General features: G+C 43.9%; 1 protein-coding gene across 1 annotated transcript in view; it reads right to left on the bottom strand.

Annotated features, from left to right (window-relative positions):
* Window positions 1–20222, bottom strand: part of wdfy4 (WDFY family member 4) — a 312072-nt gene that overhangs the window by 224951 nt on the left and 66899 nt on the right. The window contains exons 16-23 of the mRNA XM_072583190.1: window positions 19184–19296; window positions 17197–17422; window positions 14517–14593; window positions 10423–10641; window positions 5066–5244; window positions 3791–4022; window positions 2352–2503; window positions 207–318 (exon numbers count right to left, since the gene is read on the bottom strand). Of these exons, the coding sequence (XP_072439291.1) occupies window positions 207–318; window positions 2352–2503; window positions 3791–4022; window positions 5066–5244; window positions 10423–10641; window positions 14517–14593; window positions 17197–17422; window positions 19184–19296 (1310 nt within the window). The remainder of the gene's footprint in view (window positions 1–206; window positions 319–2351; window positions 2504–3790; window positions 4023–5065; window positions 5245–10422; window positions 10642–14516; window positions 14594–17196; window positions 17423–19183; window positions 19297–20222) is intronic.

The following is a 20222-nucleotide window of genomic DNA, read 5'->3' as shown; positions in this document are numbered from 1 at the left end:
GGCACACACACAGACACACAGAGACACAGACACACACACACAGACACACACATAGACAGACAAGGGATCAGATAGGTGGTTCAGATATAAATAACGCCAGCTATCCCAGATAACTGATCAAAAGTTCCCTCGAACTTTACCGTGAACCTGCCATTGATGCACCTTTAGTTCTGTTTTCAGTGTCAATATGATTGAAAATTTCTTACCAAAGAAGCTTGCAATTGGTGCACCAATAGTTCGAGCAAGACCTGGAAGATGGCTGGCCATATTTTTTGCCAGAACAATAGGCATCGCATCATCCCGAGACGAAATTCCCAACTGCAATGAGTCAGAGGAGAGAGGAACATCGCAACGTCAATACAGGAAAGTGAATGAATGAGGCTGTCAGAGAATAAAGCAAATCCATCCTCCTCCCTTTGTGTCACTTATTCCAATTTTCTGGACCATGGTGAGTAGAGAGAGGAACCCACTTTGTCTGTTGCTATGTTCTTTGGGCGAGGGAGGAAGGATGTAAACCATGCAACAGCATACATTTCTGATGTCTCTTTAATGTCCCAGGTACTTCGCAGGATCAATATTCATTCAAAATTTCACGTGGAGTCAAAAAAGGAGAAATTAGGATAAAAGATTGGTCAAAGTGGTAAGGGCCATCTTAAAATAGGAATAGAGAGATGGAGAGATCTAGAGAAGGAATTCTGTGCTTACAATCGAGTGCCAATCACTAGCTGAAGGAAAATTACTGACCTGCAAGAGATCCATAGGTTACAACGAAAGCACTGAAAGTTACAAGCTTACAAAGCCAGTAGGGTGGCATGGTGGCTCAGTGGTTAGCACTGCTGCCTCACAGTGCCAGGGACACCCTTGGGCAACTGTCTGTGTGGAGTTTGATGTCTACACGGGTTTCCTCTGGGTGCCCTGGTTTCCTCTGACAATCCAAAGGTATGCAGTTTAGGTGGACTGGCCATGGGAAATTGTCCAGGGATGTGCCGGCTAGGTGGATTAGCCATGGGAAATGCAGGGTTGGAGTGGGATAGTCTTTGGAAGGTCGATGTGGACTCAATGAGCCAAATGGCCTGCTTTCACATTGTAGGGATTCTACCATTCTATGAAATGGAATCACTCAATACAGCTTCCAAGAAAAAAAAGAGATTTTTATTAAAAGTTAATGGAATATTCAATCCTTTTTAGCTTCATTTAATAAACGAACAATGGGAACAGCAACACAAATACTGGGACGATCGAACAACAGATGTTTGCAGCACATAAAAAGATGTTTTTTTGCTGGAGAAATAAAACATTAATTCCAGCATCCTACTCTATCCTCACGTGCTTTCTTTGCTTCACGTAGTTATCGAGTTCTCCCTTAAAAGATACTGGTTCAACCATCACCTGTGGCAGCCCATTTCATTCTCTGACACTATTTAAAGAAACCCTTCTTATCGCCTTTTCTCAACCTCAATGACAATCTTAGAGTTTTCACTGGAACCCCAGTGGAGAGGAAATCATCTATGGGAGAAGATTTGTAGCTTGGGTGCTCATTGTTGTGGTTCTGTTCGCCGAGCTGGGAATTTGTGTTGCAGACGTTTCGTCCCCTGTCTAGGTGGCATCCTCAGTGCTTGGGAGCCTCCTGTGAAGCACTTCTGTGATCTTTCCTCCGGCATTTGTAGTGGTTCGAATCTGCCGCTTCTGGTTGTCAGTTCCAGCTATCCGCTGCAGTGGCCGGTATATTGGGTCCAGGTCGATGTGCTTGTTGATTGAATCAGTGGATGAGTGCCATGCCTCGAGGAATTCCCTGGCTGTTCTCTGTTTGGCTTGTCTGATAATAGTAGTGTTAGTAGCCACACGCTCAGATGACAAGCAACATGAGTTTGACTGGGACAACTCCACTATTATCAGACAAGCCAAACAGAGAACAGCCAGGGAATTCCTAGAGGCATGGCAACTCATCCACAGATTCAATCAACAAGCACGTCGACCTGGACCCAATATACCGACCATTGCAGCGGACAGCTGGAACTGACAACCGGAAGTGGCAGGTACAAATCACTATAAATACCGGAGGAAACATCACAGAAGCGCTTCACAGGAGGCTCCCAAGCACTGAGGATGTCACCTAGACAGGGGACAAAACGTCTGCAACACAAATTCCCAGCTCGGCGAACAGAACCACAGCAGAAATCACCTATCTCCAGCTAATCTATTTTTGAAATAATCCCTTTTAAATCATATTTTAACCTGCTCTGCTGTGTCAAAAATAGTTCATATCCCATTAACAGTTGGTTTCACATGAATGGCTGCTGTATAATTTGATAAACCAGACCATCATTTAGAAAAGAATCATGCAAACATACCTCACTTGATATTAATCGGCTGTCCACTTCATTGTAGTTAGTTCTTATGTCTGTCACAGTCATCACCGCAGATGACACTACATTGATACCAAAGGATATCTTCTCTTCTGCCACAAGTACGGAAGGCTCTGACATTTTGGTTAAATAATTTCCTACAGTAGAAGAATTTTTTTTTTAAAAGAGTAACAAACAGGATTGATGAGGGCAGAGCGGTGGACGTGATCCATATGGACTTCAGTAAGGCATTCGACAAGGTTCCCCATGGGAGACTGGTTAGCAAGGTTAGGTCTCATGGAATACAGGGAGAACTAGCCATTTGGATACAGATCTGGCTCAAAGATAGAAGGGTGGTGGTGGAGGGTTGTTTTTCAGATTGGAGGCCACAAGGATCGGTGCTGGGTTCACTACTTCTCAAAATTTATATAAATGATTTGGACGTGAGTATAAGCGGTAGAGTTAGTAAGTTTGCAGGTGACACCAAAATTGGAAGTGTAGTGGACAGTGAAGAAGGTTACCTTAGAGTACCAACAGGGTCTTGATCAGATGGGCCAATGGGCTGAGAAGTGGCAGATGGAGTTTAATTCAGATAAATGCGAGGTGCTGCATTTTGGGAAAGCAAATCTTAGCATGACTTATACACTTAATGGTAAGGTCCTAGGGAGTGTTGCTGAACAAAGGGACCTTGGAGTGCAGGTTCATAGCTCCTTGAAAGTGGAGTTGCAGATAGCCAGGATAGTGAAGAAGGCATTTGGTATGCTTTCCTTTATTGGTCAGAGTATTGAGTACAGGAGTTGGGAGGTCATGTTGCGGCTGTACAGGACATTGCTTAGGCCACTGTTGGTATATTGTGTGCAATTCTGGTCTCCTTCCTATCGGAAAGATGTTGTGAAACTTGAAAGGGTTCAGAAAAGATTTACAAGGATGTCGCCAGTGTTGGAGGATCTGAGCTACAGGGAGAGGCTGAACAGGCTGGGACTGTTTTCCCTGGAGTGTCAGAGGCTGAAGGGTGACCATATAGAGGTTTATAAAACCATGAGGGACATGGATGGGGTAAATAGACAAAGCCTCTTTCCTGGTGTCGGGGAGTCCAGAACTAGAGGGCATAGATTTAGGGTGAGATGGGAAAGATTTAGAAGAGATTTAAAGAGCAACTTTTTCACAGAGGGTGGTGCGTGTATGGAATGAGCTGCCAGAGGAAGTGGTGGACGCTGGTACAATTGCAACATTTAAAAGGCATCTGGATGGGTATAAGAATAGGAAGGGTTTGGAGGGGTGTGGGCCAGGTGGGACTGAATTGGGTTGGGATATCTGGTCAGCATGGATGGGTTGGACTGAAGGGTCTATTTGCGTGCTGTACATCTCTATGAACATAAAAGCAAGGGATAATTCTGACTCTAGCTAAAAAGTGACATGGATCAGAGTTTTACCAGGCAACTTACCAGGCAAATAAACAGACTGAAAGTTTCCTAAATAGTTTGGTCCCAACTGATAAATGAGGTCAACATTTTGTTCAGGAATCACCTCTTCAAACAGAAAAGTCGGCCCGAGACGCCAAACTAAAGAGGACCGTTGTTTCCAAATCTGTGGAGTTCCTATAATTCCATGAACATCGATGACAGCTGATGAATCAGAGAAAAAGTGCCTTCCTGGAAATGTCTGAATGTATTGAATCTGTTAACAATGAGGCAGAATTACTGCAAAGACTCATCCACAGTTTTACACCGCATTCAACAAAACATTATAGTTTTCCTTTAATATGTTTCTGAATTTTACGAATAATTGATGAAGGGAAGAATTTTATTTGTATTTTATATCTAAAGACGGGCGCCACCACATCTGTGCATGGTTATTTAACCAGATGATTATCCTCTTCAAAGCAAATATCTCCTGGAGTATCCAATACACACATCATGGAGTCCTACAGCACAGATACAGATCTTCCAGTCCAACCAATCCCCGCTGACCATAATCCCAAACTAGACGAGTCCCACCTTCCTGCACTTGGCCCATATTCCTCCAAATATTTCTTAACCATGTACATACCCAAATTTCTTTTAAATGTTGCAACTGCACCCACATCCACCACTTCCTCTGGAAGTTCATTTCACACACAAACCACTATGTAAAAAAAATTCCCCCTCTTGTATTTTTTAATTCTTTCTCCTTTCATCTGAAAAATGTGCCTCCTAGTGTTGAAATTCCCCCATGTTAAGAAAAAGATGCCATTCACCGTATCTCGCCTGATTTTATAAACCTCTATAAGACCACATCGCAACCTCCAACACTCCAGTGAAAAAAGTCCCAGCCTATCAAACATCTCCTTATAACTCAAATCTTCCATACCCAGCAACATCCCGGTAACTCTTTCCTGAACCCTCTCCAGTTTAATAATAATATTAACAATATTAATGTCAGATTTTATCCAGGGTGTACAATTTATGTCCACAAACCCTATCCTGACCGGTGACTGTCTAAACTGGTGCCAGGGTATAAAAGGATTTTTAAATTTGGTTTATGGAGCATGTCAAGAAACATAGTGATGGAAGTATGAGACTTTGAACAATTTGGAAAACAAAATGCAAACCATCACGTATTTGAATATTAGAACCTTTCATAAGGGAGATAGTGATTTTATCTTACATTGTTAAAATACACACCACTGCATTGGAAACCGTGCATTTAGAAATTCAAAGTTGAAAGCCAAATGGTCCAACCTTAGCAGTTCCTATGACTTTTCCGTTTAAGTATGCGAGTACGGTTGTGTTTCTTCGAGGGTCCTTGTTCAATACCACAGCTAAGTGCTGCCACTGGTCGCAAGTTAAATACTTGGAGATGTTGAACTTAACAGAGGTTAACGCAGACGGCTGCTGGTTCTGGCTTGGTTCGTTCCAATCTGGTGTATACATGAATGTGAAGAAGAAATGGTCAGGGGGTTGGATTAAAAGCAATCTTGTGGAGTTTAAGTATGCGTTGACACCAGCAACGCTAGCTGTTACTCTGCTGTCTCTCACTTGCAGACAGAAATTCGGACCACCCTCAACCACGTGGTGTTGGAGGATACACAGATTCAGGGCTCAGTGGTGTTGTCAGCTTTCACCAGAAGGGAGCAAAGGAAAGGGGAACTGGAATATAAACCTCTGCAGGGGAAGACAATGGTCTGGTTGTCTTATTACTGGACTGCTAATCCAAAGACTCAGGTGTTGGTCTCAGGACATGGATGCGAATCCCACATGGTGGATTTTGAACTCAAATTTTGAAAAAAAATCCAGAGTCAATCATGATGACCATGAAACAATTGTCTGGTTCACTAATGTTGTTTAGGGAAGGAAACTGCCATCCTTACCTGGTCTAGCCTACACGTGACTCTAGACTCTCAGTGATGTGGTTGACTCTTAACTGTCCTCTGGGCAACTAGGGACGACAATAAATGCTGGCCTAGTCAGCGATGTCCTCATCTTGTGAATGGGGGAAGTGGGTTGGAAAGAGATAGGGGGATGGTGTTCCTCTAAGCAGCAGGTGGAAGAGCACCATTATCCAAGCTGGCTGACTACCTGAGTGTTACATCAGGGGTACTTCGAAATGGAAGAAAATTCAATACAACAAATACAGGTATCTTCTGAATTCAAGGCACAAGAAATATGGAGACAGCAAGAAGATGCTTGTCTTGTGACGCCAAGTAGAATGGCGGAGTGAAGATTTCACAGGAGAGTTCCTTGCAGCGAACAGGGTGGCAGGAGGCACTAACCCAAGAAGTTAGTACAAGAATAGGCGATCAAGGTTGAAATACTGGATTAGTGGTGCTGGAAGAGCACAGCAGTTCAGGCAGCATCCAACGAGCAGCGAAATCAACGTTTCGGGCAAAAGCCCTTCATCAGGAATAAAGGCAGTGAGCCTGAAGCGTGGAGAGATAAGCTAGAGGAGGGTGGGGGTGGGGAGGGAGTAGCATAGAGTACAATGGGTGAGTGGGGAAGGAGATGAAGGTGATAGGTCAAGGAGGAGAGGGTGGAGTGGATAGGTGGAAAAGAAGATAAGCAGGTCGGACAAGTCAAGGAGACATTAACTGAGCTGCAAGTTTGAAACTAGGATGAGGTGGGGGAAGGGGAAATGAGGAAGCTGTTGAAGTCCACATTGATGCCCTGGGGTTGAAGTGTTCCAAGGCGGAAGATGAGGCGTTCTTCCTCCAGGCGTCTGGTGGTGAGGGAGCGGCAGTGAAGGAGGCCCAGGACCTCCATGTCCTCGGCAGAGTGGGAGGGGGAGTTGAAATGTTGGGCCACAGGGCGGTTTGGTTGATTGGTGTGGGTGTCCCGGAGATGTTCCCTAAAGCGCTCTGCTAGGAGGCGCCCAGTCTCCCCAATGTAGAGGAGACCACATCGGGAGCAATGGATACAATAAATGATGATCAAGGTTGAAATGCTGTCAGTCGCAATAGTGTGGTCAATGTCTATACTGTGAGAAGGTTAGTGCTGATTCCCTCCACGATACAATGCTATATCTATCATCTCCCACAAGCTGAGGGCTCTCACTTCACATTCATTTCCTGTGGAGACTCCCAATGTCTCTGCTGCTTTTAACCTCCATTTCCCCCACCCCATCATTCCCAGCCCGAAATGTTGTTACACCCCTCTGGCACAGGTGGGACTTCAACTCGGGCCTCCTGGCTCAGGCATAGGAACACTGCAGCACAACGGTCCATCCACTCCAGTTGAAGCCCACACTTATCCAATTGACAGAAGCATGTTGGAGGCATCGTAACCATTTGCTTAATTTACATCTTATTGCCAGCAAGGTAACTTTCAGAAGTTCAGAATTTCTAATGCGTGTTACATTGAACCCACCAGTCATAAATAGCATCAAGTATTACAGCATGGAAGGTCAATAAAGGTTAAAGTGCTCTAAAGATTAGAAAGAAATTGATGAGATGGCAATTTGCCGTAATGAAACTAATTGTTTTGGTATCCTGATAAAGGTGTCATGTGTTACTAGAACGTAGGTATTGCTAGCAGCCCTGACAATGTTGGCAGAACAATGCTAATCTGGTCATTTATTCCATCGCTGAAAGTAAGACATTGCTCTGTGTAAATGGTCTGCCATGATTGCTACATTTAAGGCAAAAAATGCACTTTGAAACTATTTTCTTAGCTGCAAAAAATGACTTGGAATGTTTTGAAAGGTGCTATGTAAATGCAAGCCAATCTTCCTTTTCTTGCTGCAGTGAGGAGAACACAGCTCAGTTTGACGATAATTTGCCTAGACATTGGCATTTGTTCCATATTATCGTACGGTTCATGTCCCTCAGGCATGTACATGTTATTGCTGTTTTGAAGGAATACACACGTGAGCCTAATGGAGGGTGCCTGTGTGGGTTAGGGTTAGGGTAACGGTGCATGGGGTTATTCACCCTGAACTGTCAGACCTACCGTCCCTCACTCATACTGTTGAGTGCTGTGCGCCGCTGAATTCACAAATTAAAAAGGGAGACTGAAATCTCAGCACTCACTCCCAAAATCGTGAACAAAATTAAAACCGTAAATTATTTTAAATCAATCACACCTCCCCCCACTCCCCCACACAGATGATCGCGCTGAATAGAATAATATTGAAGTGGGAAAAGTTTAAATTTTTCAGGAGGGATACTAATTATTCAGTGTCACTTGGCATAATTCTTGCTGCAGTAAAGGGATGTGGATCCTTCCACTGCAAACCTGCTGAGTATCGAAAGGACCTGCACAAAAGATGCAGAGTGGTGCAATGGGAGCGTGCTGAGCGCATAACCCAGAAATCCATGGATCAAAAACATCTTCTGCTGTGTGACCGTTCCGGGTGCACTCTTTGTTGGCAGCATAGTGGCTCAGTGGTTAGCACTGCCACCTCACAGCGCCAGGGACCCGGGTTTGATTCTAGCCTCGGGCGACTGTCTGTGAGGAGTTTGCACATTCTCCCCGTGTCTGTGTGGGTTTCCGCCCACAGTCCAAAGATGTGCAGGTTAGGTGAACTGGCCACGCTAAATTGCCCATAATGTCCAGGGATGTGTAGGTCAGGTGCATTAGTCAAGGGAAAATTAGAGTAATAGGATCGGGGAATGGGTCTGAGGGGGCTTACACTTCAAAGGGTCGGTGTGGACCTGTTGGACCAAATGACATTGTAGGGAATCTAGGAGTCTATGGAAAGATTTACTAGAATGATATCAGAGACATTGAGAAAACCCGAACAGTACGGGGTTCAATTCCGAGAAAAGAGATGACTGAGGATCAAATGGAAGTCTTTGAGATAATGAAAGAGTTTAACATGGTGAGGATAATCCCACTTGCTGGTAAGATCTGAACCGGTGTTATACTCACCTCCTTTAGAGAAGGATACTACCATCCTTACCTGGTCTGGCCTACGTGTGACTCTAGACTCGCAGAGATGTGGTTGACTCTTAACTGTCCTCTGGGAAGGGCAAAATGTGCTGGTCTAGCACCCATCCCATGAATTAATAAAAAATGAATTTGAAATGCTGACTATTAAAGCAGAATTCAAGCCCACACTTTTACACGAGAGCCATACTTCAGTTAGCCACACATTTCAGTTAAAACTCACACTGTGCCGATTAACCAGTGTCCCACATTTATACAACAATTCACATCCAATTCACCTTTCTTTTATTCACCTACGGGATGAGGGCATTGCTGGCTGGGCCAGCACGTATTGCCCATCCCTAATTGACCAGAGGGCAGTTAAGAATCAACCACATTGCTGTGGGTCTGGAGTCACTCCTCAGCCCCTTGGCCCATCTGATCAAGGTCCCATTGCACTCTCCCTTTGTAACTGCCAAGCCCTGCCTATTTCTCTCAAGTCACCATCCAAATTCCTTTTCAAATCATTCATCATGCTCCCCTTCTGCCACTCTAATAGGCAACTTGAACCAGGTCAAGTAAGCTTGCAGTTATTGAAAAGACATTTCTTCCTCACATCCCCCTTTGCATCTTCTGCCCAAAACAGCAGATTTTAAAAAAAAATTCATTCACGGCTTGAGAGTATCGCTGGTTGGGCCCACATTTATTGCCCATCCCTAATAATCCAGAGGACAATTTGAATCAACCACATTGCTATGAGTCTGGAGTCATATTGTAGGCCAGAGTATGCAATGACACCAGTTTCCTTCCCTAAAGTGAACCAGATGAGTTTTTCCCCTACAATGGATTCATTGTCATCATTAGACCCTTAATACTCATGGAATTTATTTATAGACATTTATAGATCTTAAATTCCACCATCTGCTGTGGCAGGATTCAAACCTGAGTCCCCAGAACATTACCTGGGTCTCTGGGTCAACAGTCCAGTGATAATACCACTAGGCCAATGCCTCTCCTTTCATTAACAGAGCTATCTCCTGATCCCTCTTCCATTAGCTCTCAGGCTCTCTTTTAGGATCTGTATGATGGTAAGCCCAGGGACTATTTACAGAAGGTAGTCAATGATAAATCTAACAAGGAAGTCATGAGAAGCTTCTTTGGGAGTTGAAAAGTGCAAATGGCTAACATGGGGGAGCAGGTGAGGTGAATAGCAGAGATACAGCAAGAGATAGCACAAGCTGCAGAAGAGTAAAGGGAATAGTGTTCAATGGCAAAGGTTTGCCAGGAGACAGTTGTGGGAAGTAAATGCTGGAATGGGCTGAATGTCCTGGATTGGAGTCATGAACACATTTTAAACAGTTGCACGAGCATCAGCTCCCATTTCAGCCTGTATTTTGCTTCTTAAGTCCAGATTGTTGGGTAATTACCAGGCTATTTCATTATTGTCTTGTCACCACATCAAATGCTTTCCAAGAAAGTTGCCCACTGGATAAAGGGTAAGGAACATGAAGATCTATCCAAGCCCTCCCCTTGACCCAGCAGAACTGAATTCTCTCGGGAGCGAGACCCACTGAGATTAGCTACAGAACACTGCATCGCTCAGCTCTGTAGCAAGTATTCTCTAACTGCCAGCTCAGAACTATCTGAGCTGCTAAAGAATGGAACAACAATCTTGTAGAACCTGTTACAAATTCACTTGATCGTGAAATCTGTTAAATGGTGGTAGCACACTATACCGAAGGGTTCAAAGACCTCCTCCTGAGTGGAAATGACCAACTGCTTTTCTGGTGCCGAAATGCTGATTGATAAGCAAACAAAATCTTTCTCCATCTTCGACGTGTGACGGAAGACGGTGAGGAAACGAATTGGATGGGCATCGAAAGCAGAACTGAAGCTGATGACCGTGAACCACGTGGAGTAAGTGAAGCCAACAGGTGGTGGAAACCCCCTGCAACCTGAGAACAAAGGGGAAACCAGGTCAGAAAAGCAGAAGTCAGTCGAATTCGTCTGCTTTCATTCTTGCCTAGCTTATTCAAATGGTGAGATGAGGTAGTTTGCGCTACGCTCCTCTTCCTCAGTGTGTGCTGTGCATCAGACTCAGCCAAACATACCACGTAGCATCAACATAGACTTCACCAGTTTCCTCATATCCCCTCCCCCCACCTCATCCCAGATCGAACCTTCCAACTCGGCACCGCCTTCTTGAACTGTCCTAGCTGTCCATCCTCCTTCCCAGCTATCCACTTCACCCTACCTTCCAGCCTATCACTATCACCCCACTGCATCTACCTATCGCCTTCCCAGCTACCTCACCCTCCTATTTATCTCTCAGTCCCCTTCCCCAACCCCCCACATTCCTGATGTAAGGCTTATTCAGGAATCGTTGACTCTCCTGCTCCTCGGATGCTGCCTGACCTGCTGTGCTTTTCCAGTGCCACACTTTTTGACTGTAACTCTCCAGCATCTGCAATCCTCACTTTCTCCAAACTATAGTCACACAAATCAATCTCACAGCAATCTGCTGTGGTCAATCTTTGACCACTAGTATCATGATTATTGAAATGTTCTCTTTTTATATGATTTATTGTACCATGTACCGAGACACAATGAAAAATATAATTTTGCATGCTAACCAGTCTAATCATGCCTTACATAAGTACACAACACTTAGTTATAGTCCAACAGCTTTATTTGGAAATACTAGCTTTCAGAGCACTGCTGGTAAAGGACTGTGATTTTTAACTTTGTCCAGTCCAACACTGGCACCTCCACATCATTACACAAGTATTTCAGGGTAAAAGAACAGAACATAGAATATAGCGTTACTGGCAACATCTACTCTGTGCAGGCCATTCAGTATTCTGTATGTTTCAGTTAGATCCCCCCTCATCCTTCTAAACTCCATCGAGTATAAATCCAAAGTCCTCAAACATTCCTCATATGTTAAGCTTTTCATTCTTGGAACCATTCTCATGAACCTCCTCTGAACATACATCCTTCCTGAGTTAAGGGGCCAGAAACTGTGCACAATACTCCAAATATGGTCTGACCAGAGCCTTATAGAGCCTCAGAAGGACATCTCTGCTTTTTATATTCAAGTTCTCTCAAAACTACTGACTCAACCTGCAAGTTTACCTTGAGGGAATCCTGGACTAGCACTCTCAAGTCTCCTTGCATTTCAGACTTCTGAATCTCCTCCCCATTTAGAAAATGGTCCAGGCCTCTATACTTCCTGCCAAAGTGCATGACCTCACACTTTCCCACATTGTACTCCATCTGCCACTTCTTTACCCACTCTCCTAACCCATCCAAATCCTTCTGCAGCCTCCCTGCCTCCTCACTATTACCTGTCTCTCTTTCAATCTTTGTATCTTAGCCAGAATGCTCTCAGTTCCTTAATGTGTAAAGTGAAAAGTTATGGCCCCAAGAGTGAGCTTTGCGGAACACCACCTGTCACCGGCTGCCATCCTGAGAAGGACCCTTTTATCCCCACTCTCTGCTTTCTGGCATACAGTCAAGCTTCTATCCATGCCTTTGCCTCTAACACCTTGGACCATTAGCTTATTCAGTAGCCTACAATATTGCACCTTGTCAAAGACCTTCTTGAAATCCAGGTAGGCATCCATTGGCTCTCCTTGGACTAACCTGCTCATGACTGCCTCAAGAAATTCTTTATTTGCACATAAGCTCTTCATCTGGAATGAAGCCTTCATGGGAGGTGCCTGGTTTGCGACATCCAGTTGGACTTGATGGGCACGGTGCCTCAGTGCCAGGGATCTGGGTTCAATTCCAGCCCTGGGTCACTGTCCATGTGGAGGTTGCACATTCTCTCCATGTCTGTGTGGGCTCCCCTTGATGAAATGATATTGACTTCACCCTACTTTACCATACACTTCCAAGTATTCAGAAATCTCATTCTTCGCAATGGACTCTAGGATCTCAACTATGATTGAGGTTAGGCTTATCAGTCTGCAACTTACTGTCTTTTGGTGTGCTCCCTTTTTAAACAGGGCTGTTACGTGAGTGATTTTCCAGTCCTCTGGGACCCTCCCGGATTCTAGCAATTCCTGAAAGATCACCACTAATGCCCCCACTATCTCTTCAGCTTTCTCCCTTAGAACTCTGTGGTGTAGTCCATCTGGTCCAGGTGATTTATCCACCTTCAGGTCATTCAACCTTTCTAGGAGACAGATTTCTGCTGCATGTTTCTCCATCGCTCCTGTTGCTCATCAACCTGCAATTCAGTCCAGTTATCGCTCAAATTTAAAATCCTCATCCAAGTTTTCAAATTCGTCTGTGGTTCCTCCTCTCTCTCTCTTTCTCCCCTCCCCCCCTCCCCCCACTGCCTTGAGGCCTACCATCCAACAGATTTCTCAAAATTCTTGCCTCCAAATTATATCAGATCTGTACAAGTGCTGTCACCAGCTGGGGGTTCTGAGCTTGACAATTTCCTGCGCAAGTTCTCTCTTCTGTAAAACACTTCTTAAAAGCCTACTACTTTGACAAGCAAGTCAGTCAGCCATCTTAAGAGCTTCATTGCGTGTTCAATGTCTAATTTTCAGCCATACCCTGAGAAATATCTTGGGAGTGTTTTGCCATATCAAATGTGTTATTAGACGTGTCAGCCATACCTCCCTTAGTAGCACTTCTACCTCAGACACAAGGCCCTACAGTACAGAAATACGCCATTTGGCCCATCGAGATTGCACTGACCCACTGAAGAGCATCCCACCCAGACCTGACCCCCACCCCCATCCCCATAACCCTGAATTTCCCATCTAACCTGTATATCCTTGGACTGTGGGAGGAAGCCGGAGTACCCGGAGGAAACCCATGCAGACACGGGGAGAATGTGCAAACTCAACACGGATAGTGGCCCAAGGCTGGAATCGAACCCAGGTCCCTGGTGTTGAGGCACCGTGCCCATTGAGTCCAACTGGATGTTGCAAACCAGGCACCACCCTCGAAGGTTTCATTCCTGATGAAGAGCTGATGCGCAAAACGTAGTCTCTCCTGCTCCTCGGATCACCAGCATCTGCAATCCTCACTACCTCCCATGGATTACTGAGGGAATGCTGCTTTGATGGAAGTGTCATTTTTCAGGCATGTTAAACTAAAAGTCATATCTGCTCTTGCAGTGGCAAGGTGTCAAGGGAGAGAAAAATAACTGGGGAGTTCTCAATGCTATTTATGAAACTTGGCAATGCACAAATTGGTCGAACAAACAAAGAAGAGTAGGCCACTCAGCCCTTTGATCCTGTTCGGCTATTCAATAAGATCATGGCTGATCTCATTTTAACGTGAGCTCTGCATGTCTGCATATCCAGATAATAGTTCAACCAGTTGGTAATCAAGTATCAATCCCACCTCTACATGAGAAACAGTTAAAGATTCGGCATCCAGTTCACTTTGATAAGGGAATCCCAAAGACATGCAACTCTCAGAGAAAAAAAAATCCTCATCCCTGCCTTCAATGGGCACCCCCTGATTTTTAATCAGTGATCCCTCGTTCCAGGTTGTCCTGCAACAGAGAACTTCCTTCTGACAGCCACATGGTCAAGTCTCCTCAGGACTGTAAGCCTGTGGTGTTCATTCCAACAACAACTGTAACTAATTATATTGCTTTATTCGATTTAATCATCAATGCAACATTTGTAAAATCAATTAAAAGAAGTCTGTTGGGAGGAAAATGATTTGACTGACGAATCTCAGCCATGCACATTGCTAATTACCATCTCAGACATTTAGGTAGTACCTGTTTTCTTAGGCATCTCATTACCATCTCATCATCAGAACAGTTGCAATAAACAAAAAGCAGAAGCTTTCTTACCATCTCCAATCCCACCAGCAATTGGGGATTCGGCATTAACTCCACTCACTGTTGCCAGAGTAGGTAAAAAACAGCACCTGGGCCAAACAATGAGAGAGTTAGACTCGCATTCAAGAACTGACAACATCCAAGATTACTGTCCCCTTCCAATTTCATTTTGTTTTTTTTAAATGTTAGTTTCTCCTTAGCCCTCTCCAGCTACACACCACTCATTCCCCATAGCCTACTGTACTGAGCATTCTGCCATGAAAGAGGTACAAAAGCTCTTGAGGGCATCCTCCCTTCCATTTCCTGATGAAAATCCTTTACCCATCTTGTGCCAATGGGAACACATCTCATGGGCAAGAGGATGCCACCTCTCTCACTGCTTTCAGATGCCCCTTAAAACATTTCTGTCTTGGTGCACTTCACCAAGTTATCAGTCAGACTCTAGTATTCTCTCACCAAAGATTTGTATTTTCGAAGTTTCACAAATGTACTATTGGGAGGATGCACAGAGGTGAGGTTCCTCCCCAAATGCTGCAGTGTGTACTATTGGGAGGATGCACTGAGTGAGGTTGGAGGTCCTGGGCCTCCTTCACCACCGCTCCCTCACCACCAGACGCCTGGAGGAAGAACGCTTCATCTTCTGCCTTGGAACACTTCAACCCCAGGGCATCAATGTGGACTTCAACAGATTACTCATTTCCCCTTCCCCCACCTCACCCTAGTTCCAAACTTCCAGCTCAGTAACTGTCCCCATGACTTGTCCGGACTTGTCCTACCTGCCTATCTCCTTTTCCACCTATCCACTCCACCCTCTCCTCCCTGACCTATCACCTTCATCCCCTCCCCCACTCACCTATTGTACTCCATGCTACTTTCTCCCCACCCCCACCCTCCTCTAGCTTATCTCTCCACGCTTCAGGCTCTCTGCCTTTATTCCTGATGAATGGCTTTTGCCCGAAACGTCGATATCACTGCTCCTCGGATGCTGCCTGAACTGCTGTGCTCTTCCAGCACCACTAATCCAGAATCTGGTTTCCAGCATCTGCAGTCATTGTTTTTACCTTCCTTTACAAATGCTGCAGTGTGGACTATTGGGAGGATGCACTCAATGAGGTTTCCTTACAAATGCTGCAGTGTGAACTATTATGAGGATGCACTCAATGAGGTTCCTTCATCAGCAACTCAGGACACAAAATATCTCAACTCGAAGTGCAATGGCAGCAGATACAAGGCAACACCATCACCTGCAATTACCCAGGAACTTGCCTTGGACCATTTTCCATGGTTTCTCTGTCATCTTGGTGTTCCCAGGTGAATAGGACAACGGGAGGGCCCTTCGCGATATGGACTGCTATGGTTCAAGATAATACACTAACACCTACTCAATACAGCTATGGAGGAACAGGAAATACCCATGAACTGAGAACGATTTTTGGTCTAAAATACACACACACACACACATACACACAAACACACACACATTTTCTTTGTTTTTGATGGTATCATTTATGCAACTCTTTACTGCAGAGGGCCGTCAAAATTGGGTCATTAAGTATATTCAAGGCTGCGACAGACAGATTTTTAATCAGTAAGGGATTCGAGAGTTACTGGGAAAAGCCAGTAGAGTAGTGTTGAGGATTATCGGATCTGCCATGATCTCAGTGAACCTCAGTGAGTCTTGATGGGCTGAATGGACTCCTTCCACTGCTAGGTCTTATGGCATTATTACGAAACCCACCCTGTGTTTGAACTGACAAAAATTGGCACGGCAACTTTCACAATATGAAAATGCAACACAGACAAACAGCAAGGTGCCATCAGCATTAATCTCCCTTCCTTTGGATCCACCATCTGCTGACACACCACACATCTGAAGTTAATAACTGTAATTACAACACTGGGATTGCTGAACCTTGAACAGAAGCCAGGTTTGAAATGCTACTGCCAGTCTACTTGTCATTTCACAACTGGCTGACTGATTAAAGGTATCCAGCCTGGCACCAGACAAAAAGCTCATCTTATTTTTACAGCGGCCACCTTTAGGCATCAGCCCTCGAGTGATGCATTACATCTTTCCCATTACTGAACTGTCGCATACTATTTACCACAGCACCCTCCCTCAGCCCCAATCTGAGCCCAGAGGTCATCAGTTCAAACCATGAGTTTTGGACACAGAAACTAGACAAACACTTCAGAGGAAAAAGAAGCTTTTGAACAAAACATTTAACAGAGGCTTGAATTTTCCTTTTCAGGTGGACTTAAAAGATGCCATTTGGCTAAATTCAAACAACAGACGACATCCTGTGATATAACCAACATCCATCCCTTAGTCCAAACTATTGTAGGATTTTACGATGCACAGATTTGTTGCATGTTTTCCCCACTTAACGGTTAACATCATTTCAAACATACATAATTTATTCTGAGGCTCTTTGGAAACCAAAAGGCACTATATAAATGCAAATGATTTCCTTTACAGGATCTTCAACATCCAGTCCCTCAGGTTATTCTCTTTTCCTTTGGTTATGTTTCATGTTTGTCTGTCCCTCCTAATTTTTATATTCATGGCCAATTTCATTTCTGAATCAGGAATTGAATGAGAGATAACCACTGCTCACAGGTGAAAACACCAGGTATACGCGCCAACTGATCACTGCGTGCGTTATTAGTGATATGTATCAATGTTTCATACCCATATCCAACAACAGACATGTCAAACTCTGCAAAGGAGGGAGCTGTAGATGATTTGGTTGGGTGGAATTGCCGAGAAGACATCATGGAGACTAAGCTCATGACGCGGTGCCGTGGTATTGCCTTCTGACTTGACACGTGGGATAAACTGAAGCTTCGCATCGGTCTATGCTTTGCAATCAGTGACCCCCTCCGGTTGACAGTTCCTCTCCGCCCCCAGTCTGCCCCTGAAACGCAGGAAGAATAGGGCTGAGAGTTCCGAATTGGGCACTGCTATGCACACATCGACCTCACCTCAGTTAAACCGTTTCCGGTGCATTTCAACAAATGACAGTGCGCCCATGAATTAAGAAGCACTTAACAAGTTAGCCATTACTGATAACAAAGGGAATGGCCAATGAAGTCAAAGATGCTGCTATGCAACAAAGACCGGCAGATGCTGAAGGTTTGAAACAAAAAACAGAAATGGCTGCAGACACTCAACAGGTCTGACAGCAACTGCGGTAAGAAACAGAGTTAACGTTTCAGCTCCATTGACTCTTCAGAATATAGTGCAGTATTCTGAAAAAGAGTCACTGGGCTCAAAACATTAACTCCGTTATCTCTCTACACATGACTTGGATTGTTCCTGAAGTCTCTCGTCTTTTAGAATGAAAACGTTGGTTTCAGTTCTTTCATTTGTAAATCGCAGAACCTTTTAAAAGTTATACTCTGCAGCAATTTCTGTTTTTGTTTCGAAGCTTAAAAGTGTTTTGCTTAAAGTCCATAGAAATTCATTTTTATTTTCTCATCCACTTGCATGATGGAGAAATCTACAGACCACCTTTCACTTGATGCTTGAAATGACTAATTATCTTAATGCTCAATAACAAAGTGAAATGAAATTCTAAAGAACAAAACTGTGACATTCACAGCAGTTAAAGAAAATCTGGTTATCTGAACAAGTTTTCAAATTTGATCTGTTCTGCGGAGAAGATTACTTGTGGAGCTCCTAATTTGCTTTCAAACAGCTTTTATTTCAATCTTTAACAGAAGTTTCAAATACAATCCTGTTCCTTATTTGCAAAGTGCAAATATGGGCTGATTGAGCTCAAGCTGAAATTACAATCAAATAAACAGAGCAGAAAATATAGAAATTGAACCTATGAGCATCTTAATGCAAAAAGAAAGAAAGATTGCTGCTGGTCAAAATATATATTTTTATAAGCTACTGCTTTCTGGCACAAAATTTTAATTATACAACATAAATCATTGTTGCTAATTAATAATAAAAAAATTACTTTAAGTTAATCCATCATATTCAACTCCTATTCTCACCGTCCCTCCTGGCTAATATTTATCCCTCAAAAAAAACATCTAAACTAAATGCTTCAACCATTTTCCCATTGCTGCCAGTGGGAAAATTGGTTGCCAAATTTCTTAAATCACAATAGTAACTGCAACTCAAGTGTACTTCATTAATTGCAAGCAGTTTGGTCCTGTTGACACAAGGGATAGCACTCTTTCTTAAGTAAAACCTGCTTCTTTTTCTTTAGAACAGTGAATTGAGCACTCAATCAATGATTTGCATTATCTGGTCTTTTTTGAATTAAGCAACTGAATCACAAGGACTGTGATCTTGAAGGGGAACAATGGGGGGTCAAAGGGTAAAATAAACATCCTCATGTTTTTAGATTTCAACCTTTGTTTGCTGTGAAATTCAGCCAAACGTTGTTCAGTTGAAGATGTAACAATTTTTGCCAGTCTACCATGCCAGCTCCACAAGGTCCAAGTCAGACTGAGAGCACAAATATTAACCTGTGGACTGATGTGCATCTATGCAGAAGTCTAATGCTATTCTGGTGCCCATTTAGAAGGGCAAACCATCAGTCATAATACCCAGGTAGTTCCAGCTCCCATCATTCTTGCTGTTATTCTGCATCCATCCTTAACACCTCCCATCTCCCCGCAACAGTCCCAACACACCCCCACCTCCGCATGTCCCTTACCATTGGAACCAACTTGACACCAGGAGAGATCAGTTTGATGTTTACCAGACGAGTCACACATTTGCTTCTTTCCAACTGTACAGTTCAGGGGCTTGCCAAGGCACAAGAACTGTCTGTTAAATGGAAGGAAAGCAGAGAAGCAATGAATGAAACAGCACAGAAGGAGGTCATTCAATTGGCTTGTAGTCTCAGTGCCACCCTCTTGATCCCACACCCATGTATGCACCTGTTCCACCTCAAATATTTATCCTATTGTCGTAAAGTGGAAAATGCAAGCAAATCACCGCATATTATAGAGGCAAAACCTCCTTTGAAGGCCAGCTTTATGATCACTTCACAAATGTTAACACAGTCAACTGAAAGTGAAAAGGATCCGCTCTCCTGTGGAGGTATTGAGCAGACACTCAAAGTGCTTAACCCAGCTGTTGAGGAGAACCTTAAAGGATCACTGCGATCAGAGGATAAGCCAGAAGATTCCCTCAGATTTCTGGTCAAAACTGCTCCGATTTGCTAAGCCAAGCAAAACAGATTCATTGATTGTTTATCTCGTTCCGACTTGTGGGATCCTGCTATGCTCCAAATGGTGAATCCATTTTCTTGCATTTCCGTCGAAGGAGATCACCAATCATTTTAAGAGACATGATAAGGGGTTATCTAAATGAAAGTCTCTCATGAAGGGAACTTCAAAATAGAACTGGAAATATTTTTATCATTCAATGTAAGTCTAATGACTTCCATGATCAAGTGCCGGTTTGTTTTGGCTTGGGATTTACATTCATCAGTTTCTTGAGATTAATGGTTCACTTGGTTAAAGAATCTGGAGGAAAATTGGACAGAGAGGGTGCATTTTGGAGCCCTTTTGATCCTTAATCTTTTATTTTTTGGAACCAAACAGGCAGGAGTAGGCCATTCCCCCGTCAAGATTTTAGGAAAGGCCACCAATAACTTGTTCAAAAACGTACACTTTGAGGATCATCTTCAAGGAAGGATGTAGAGGAATGAGAGTTTCAGGGAGGGAACATCAGAATTGCTCAGAGGG

This window comes from Chiloscyllium punctatum, chromosome 13 (genome assembly GCF_047496795.1).
Source record: "Chiloscyllium punctatum isolate Juve2018m chromosome 13, sChiPun1.3, whole genome shotgun sequence".
In the NCBI taxonomy this organism is placed as follows: domain Eukaryota; kingdom Metazoa; phylum Chordata; class Chondrichthyes; order Orectolobiformes; family Hemiscylliidae; genus Chiloscyllium; species Chiloscyllium punctatum.
Note: the sequence above shows the minus strand (reverse complement) of the source record. Positions and strands in the feature narration are given on the sequence as shown.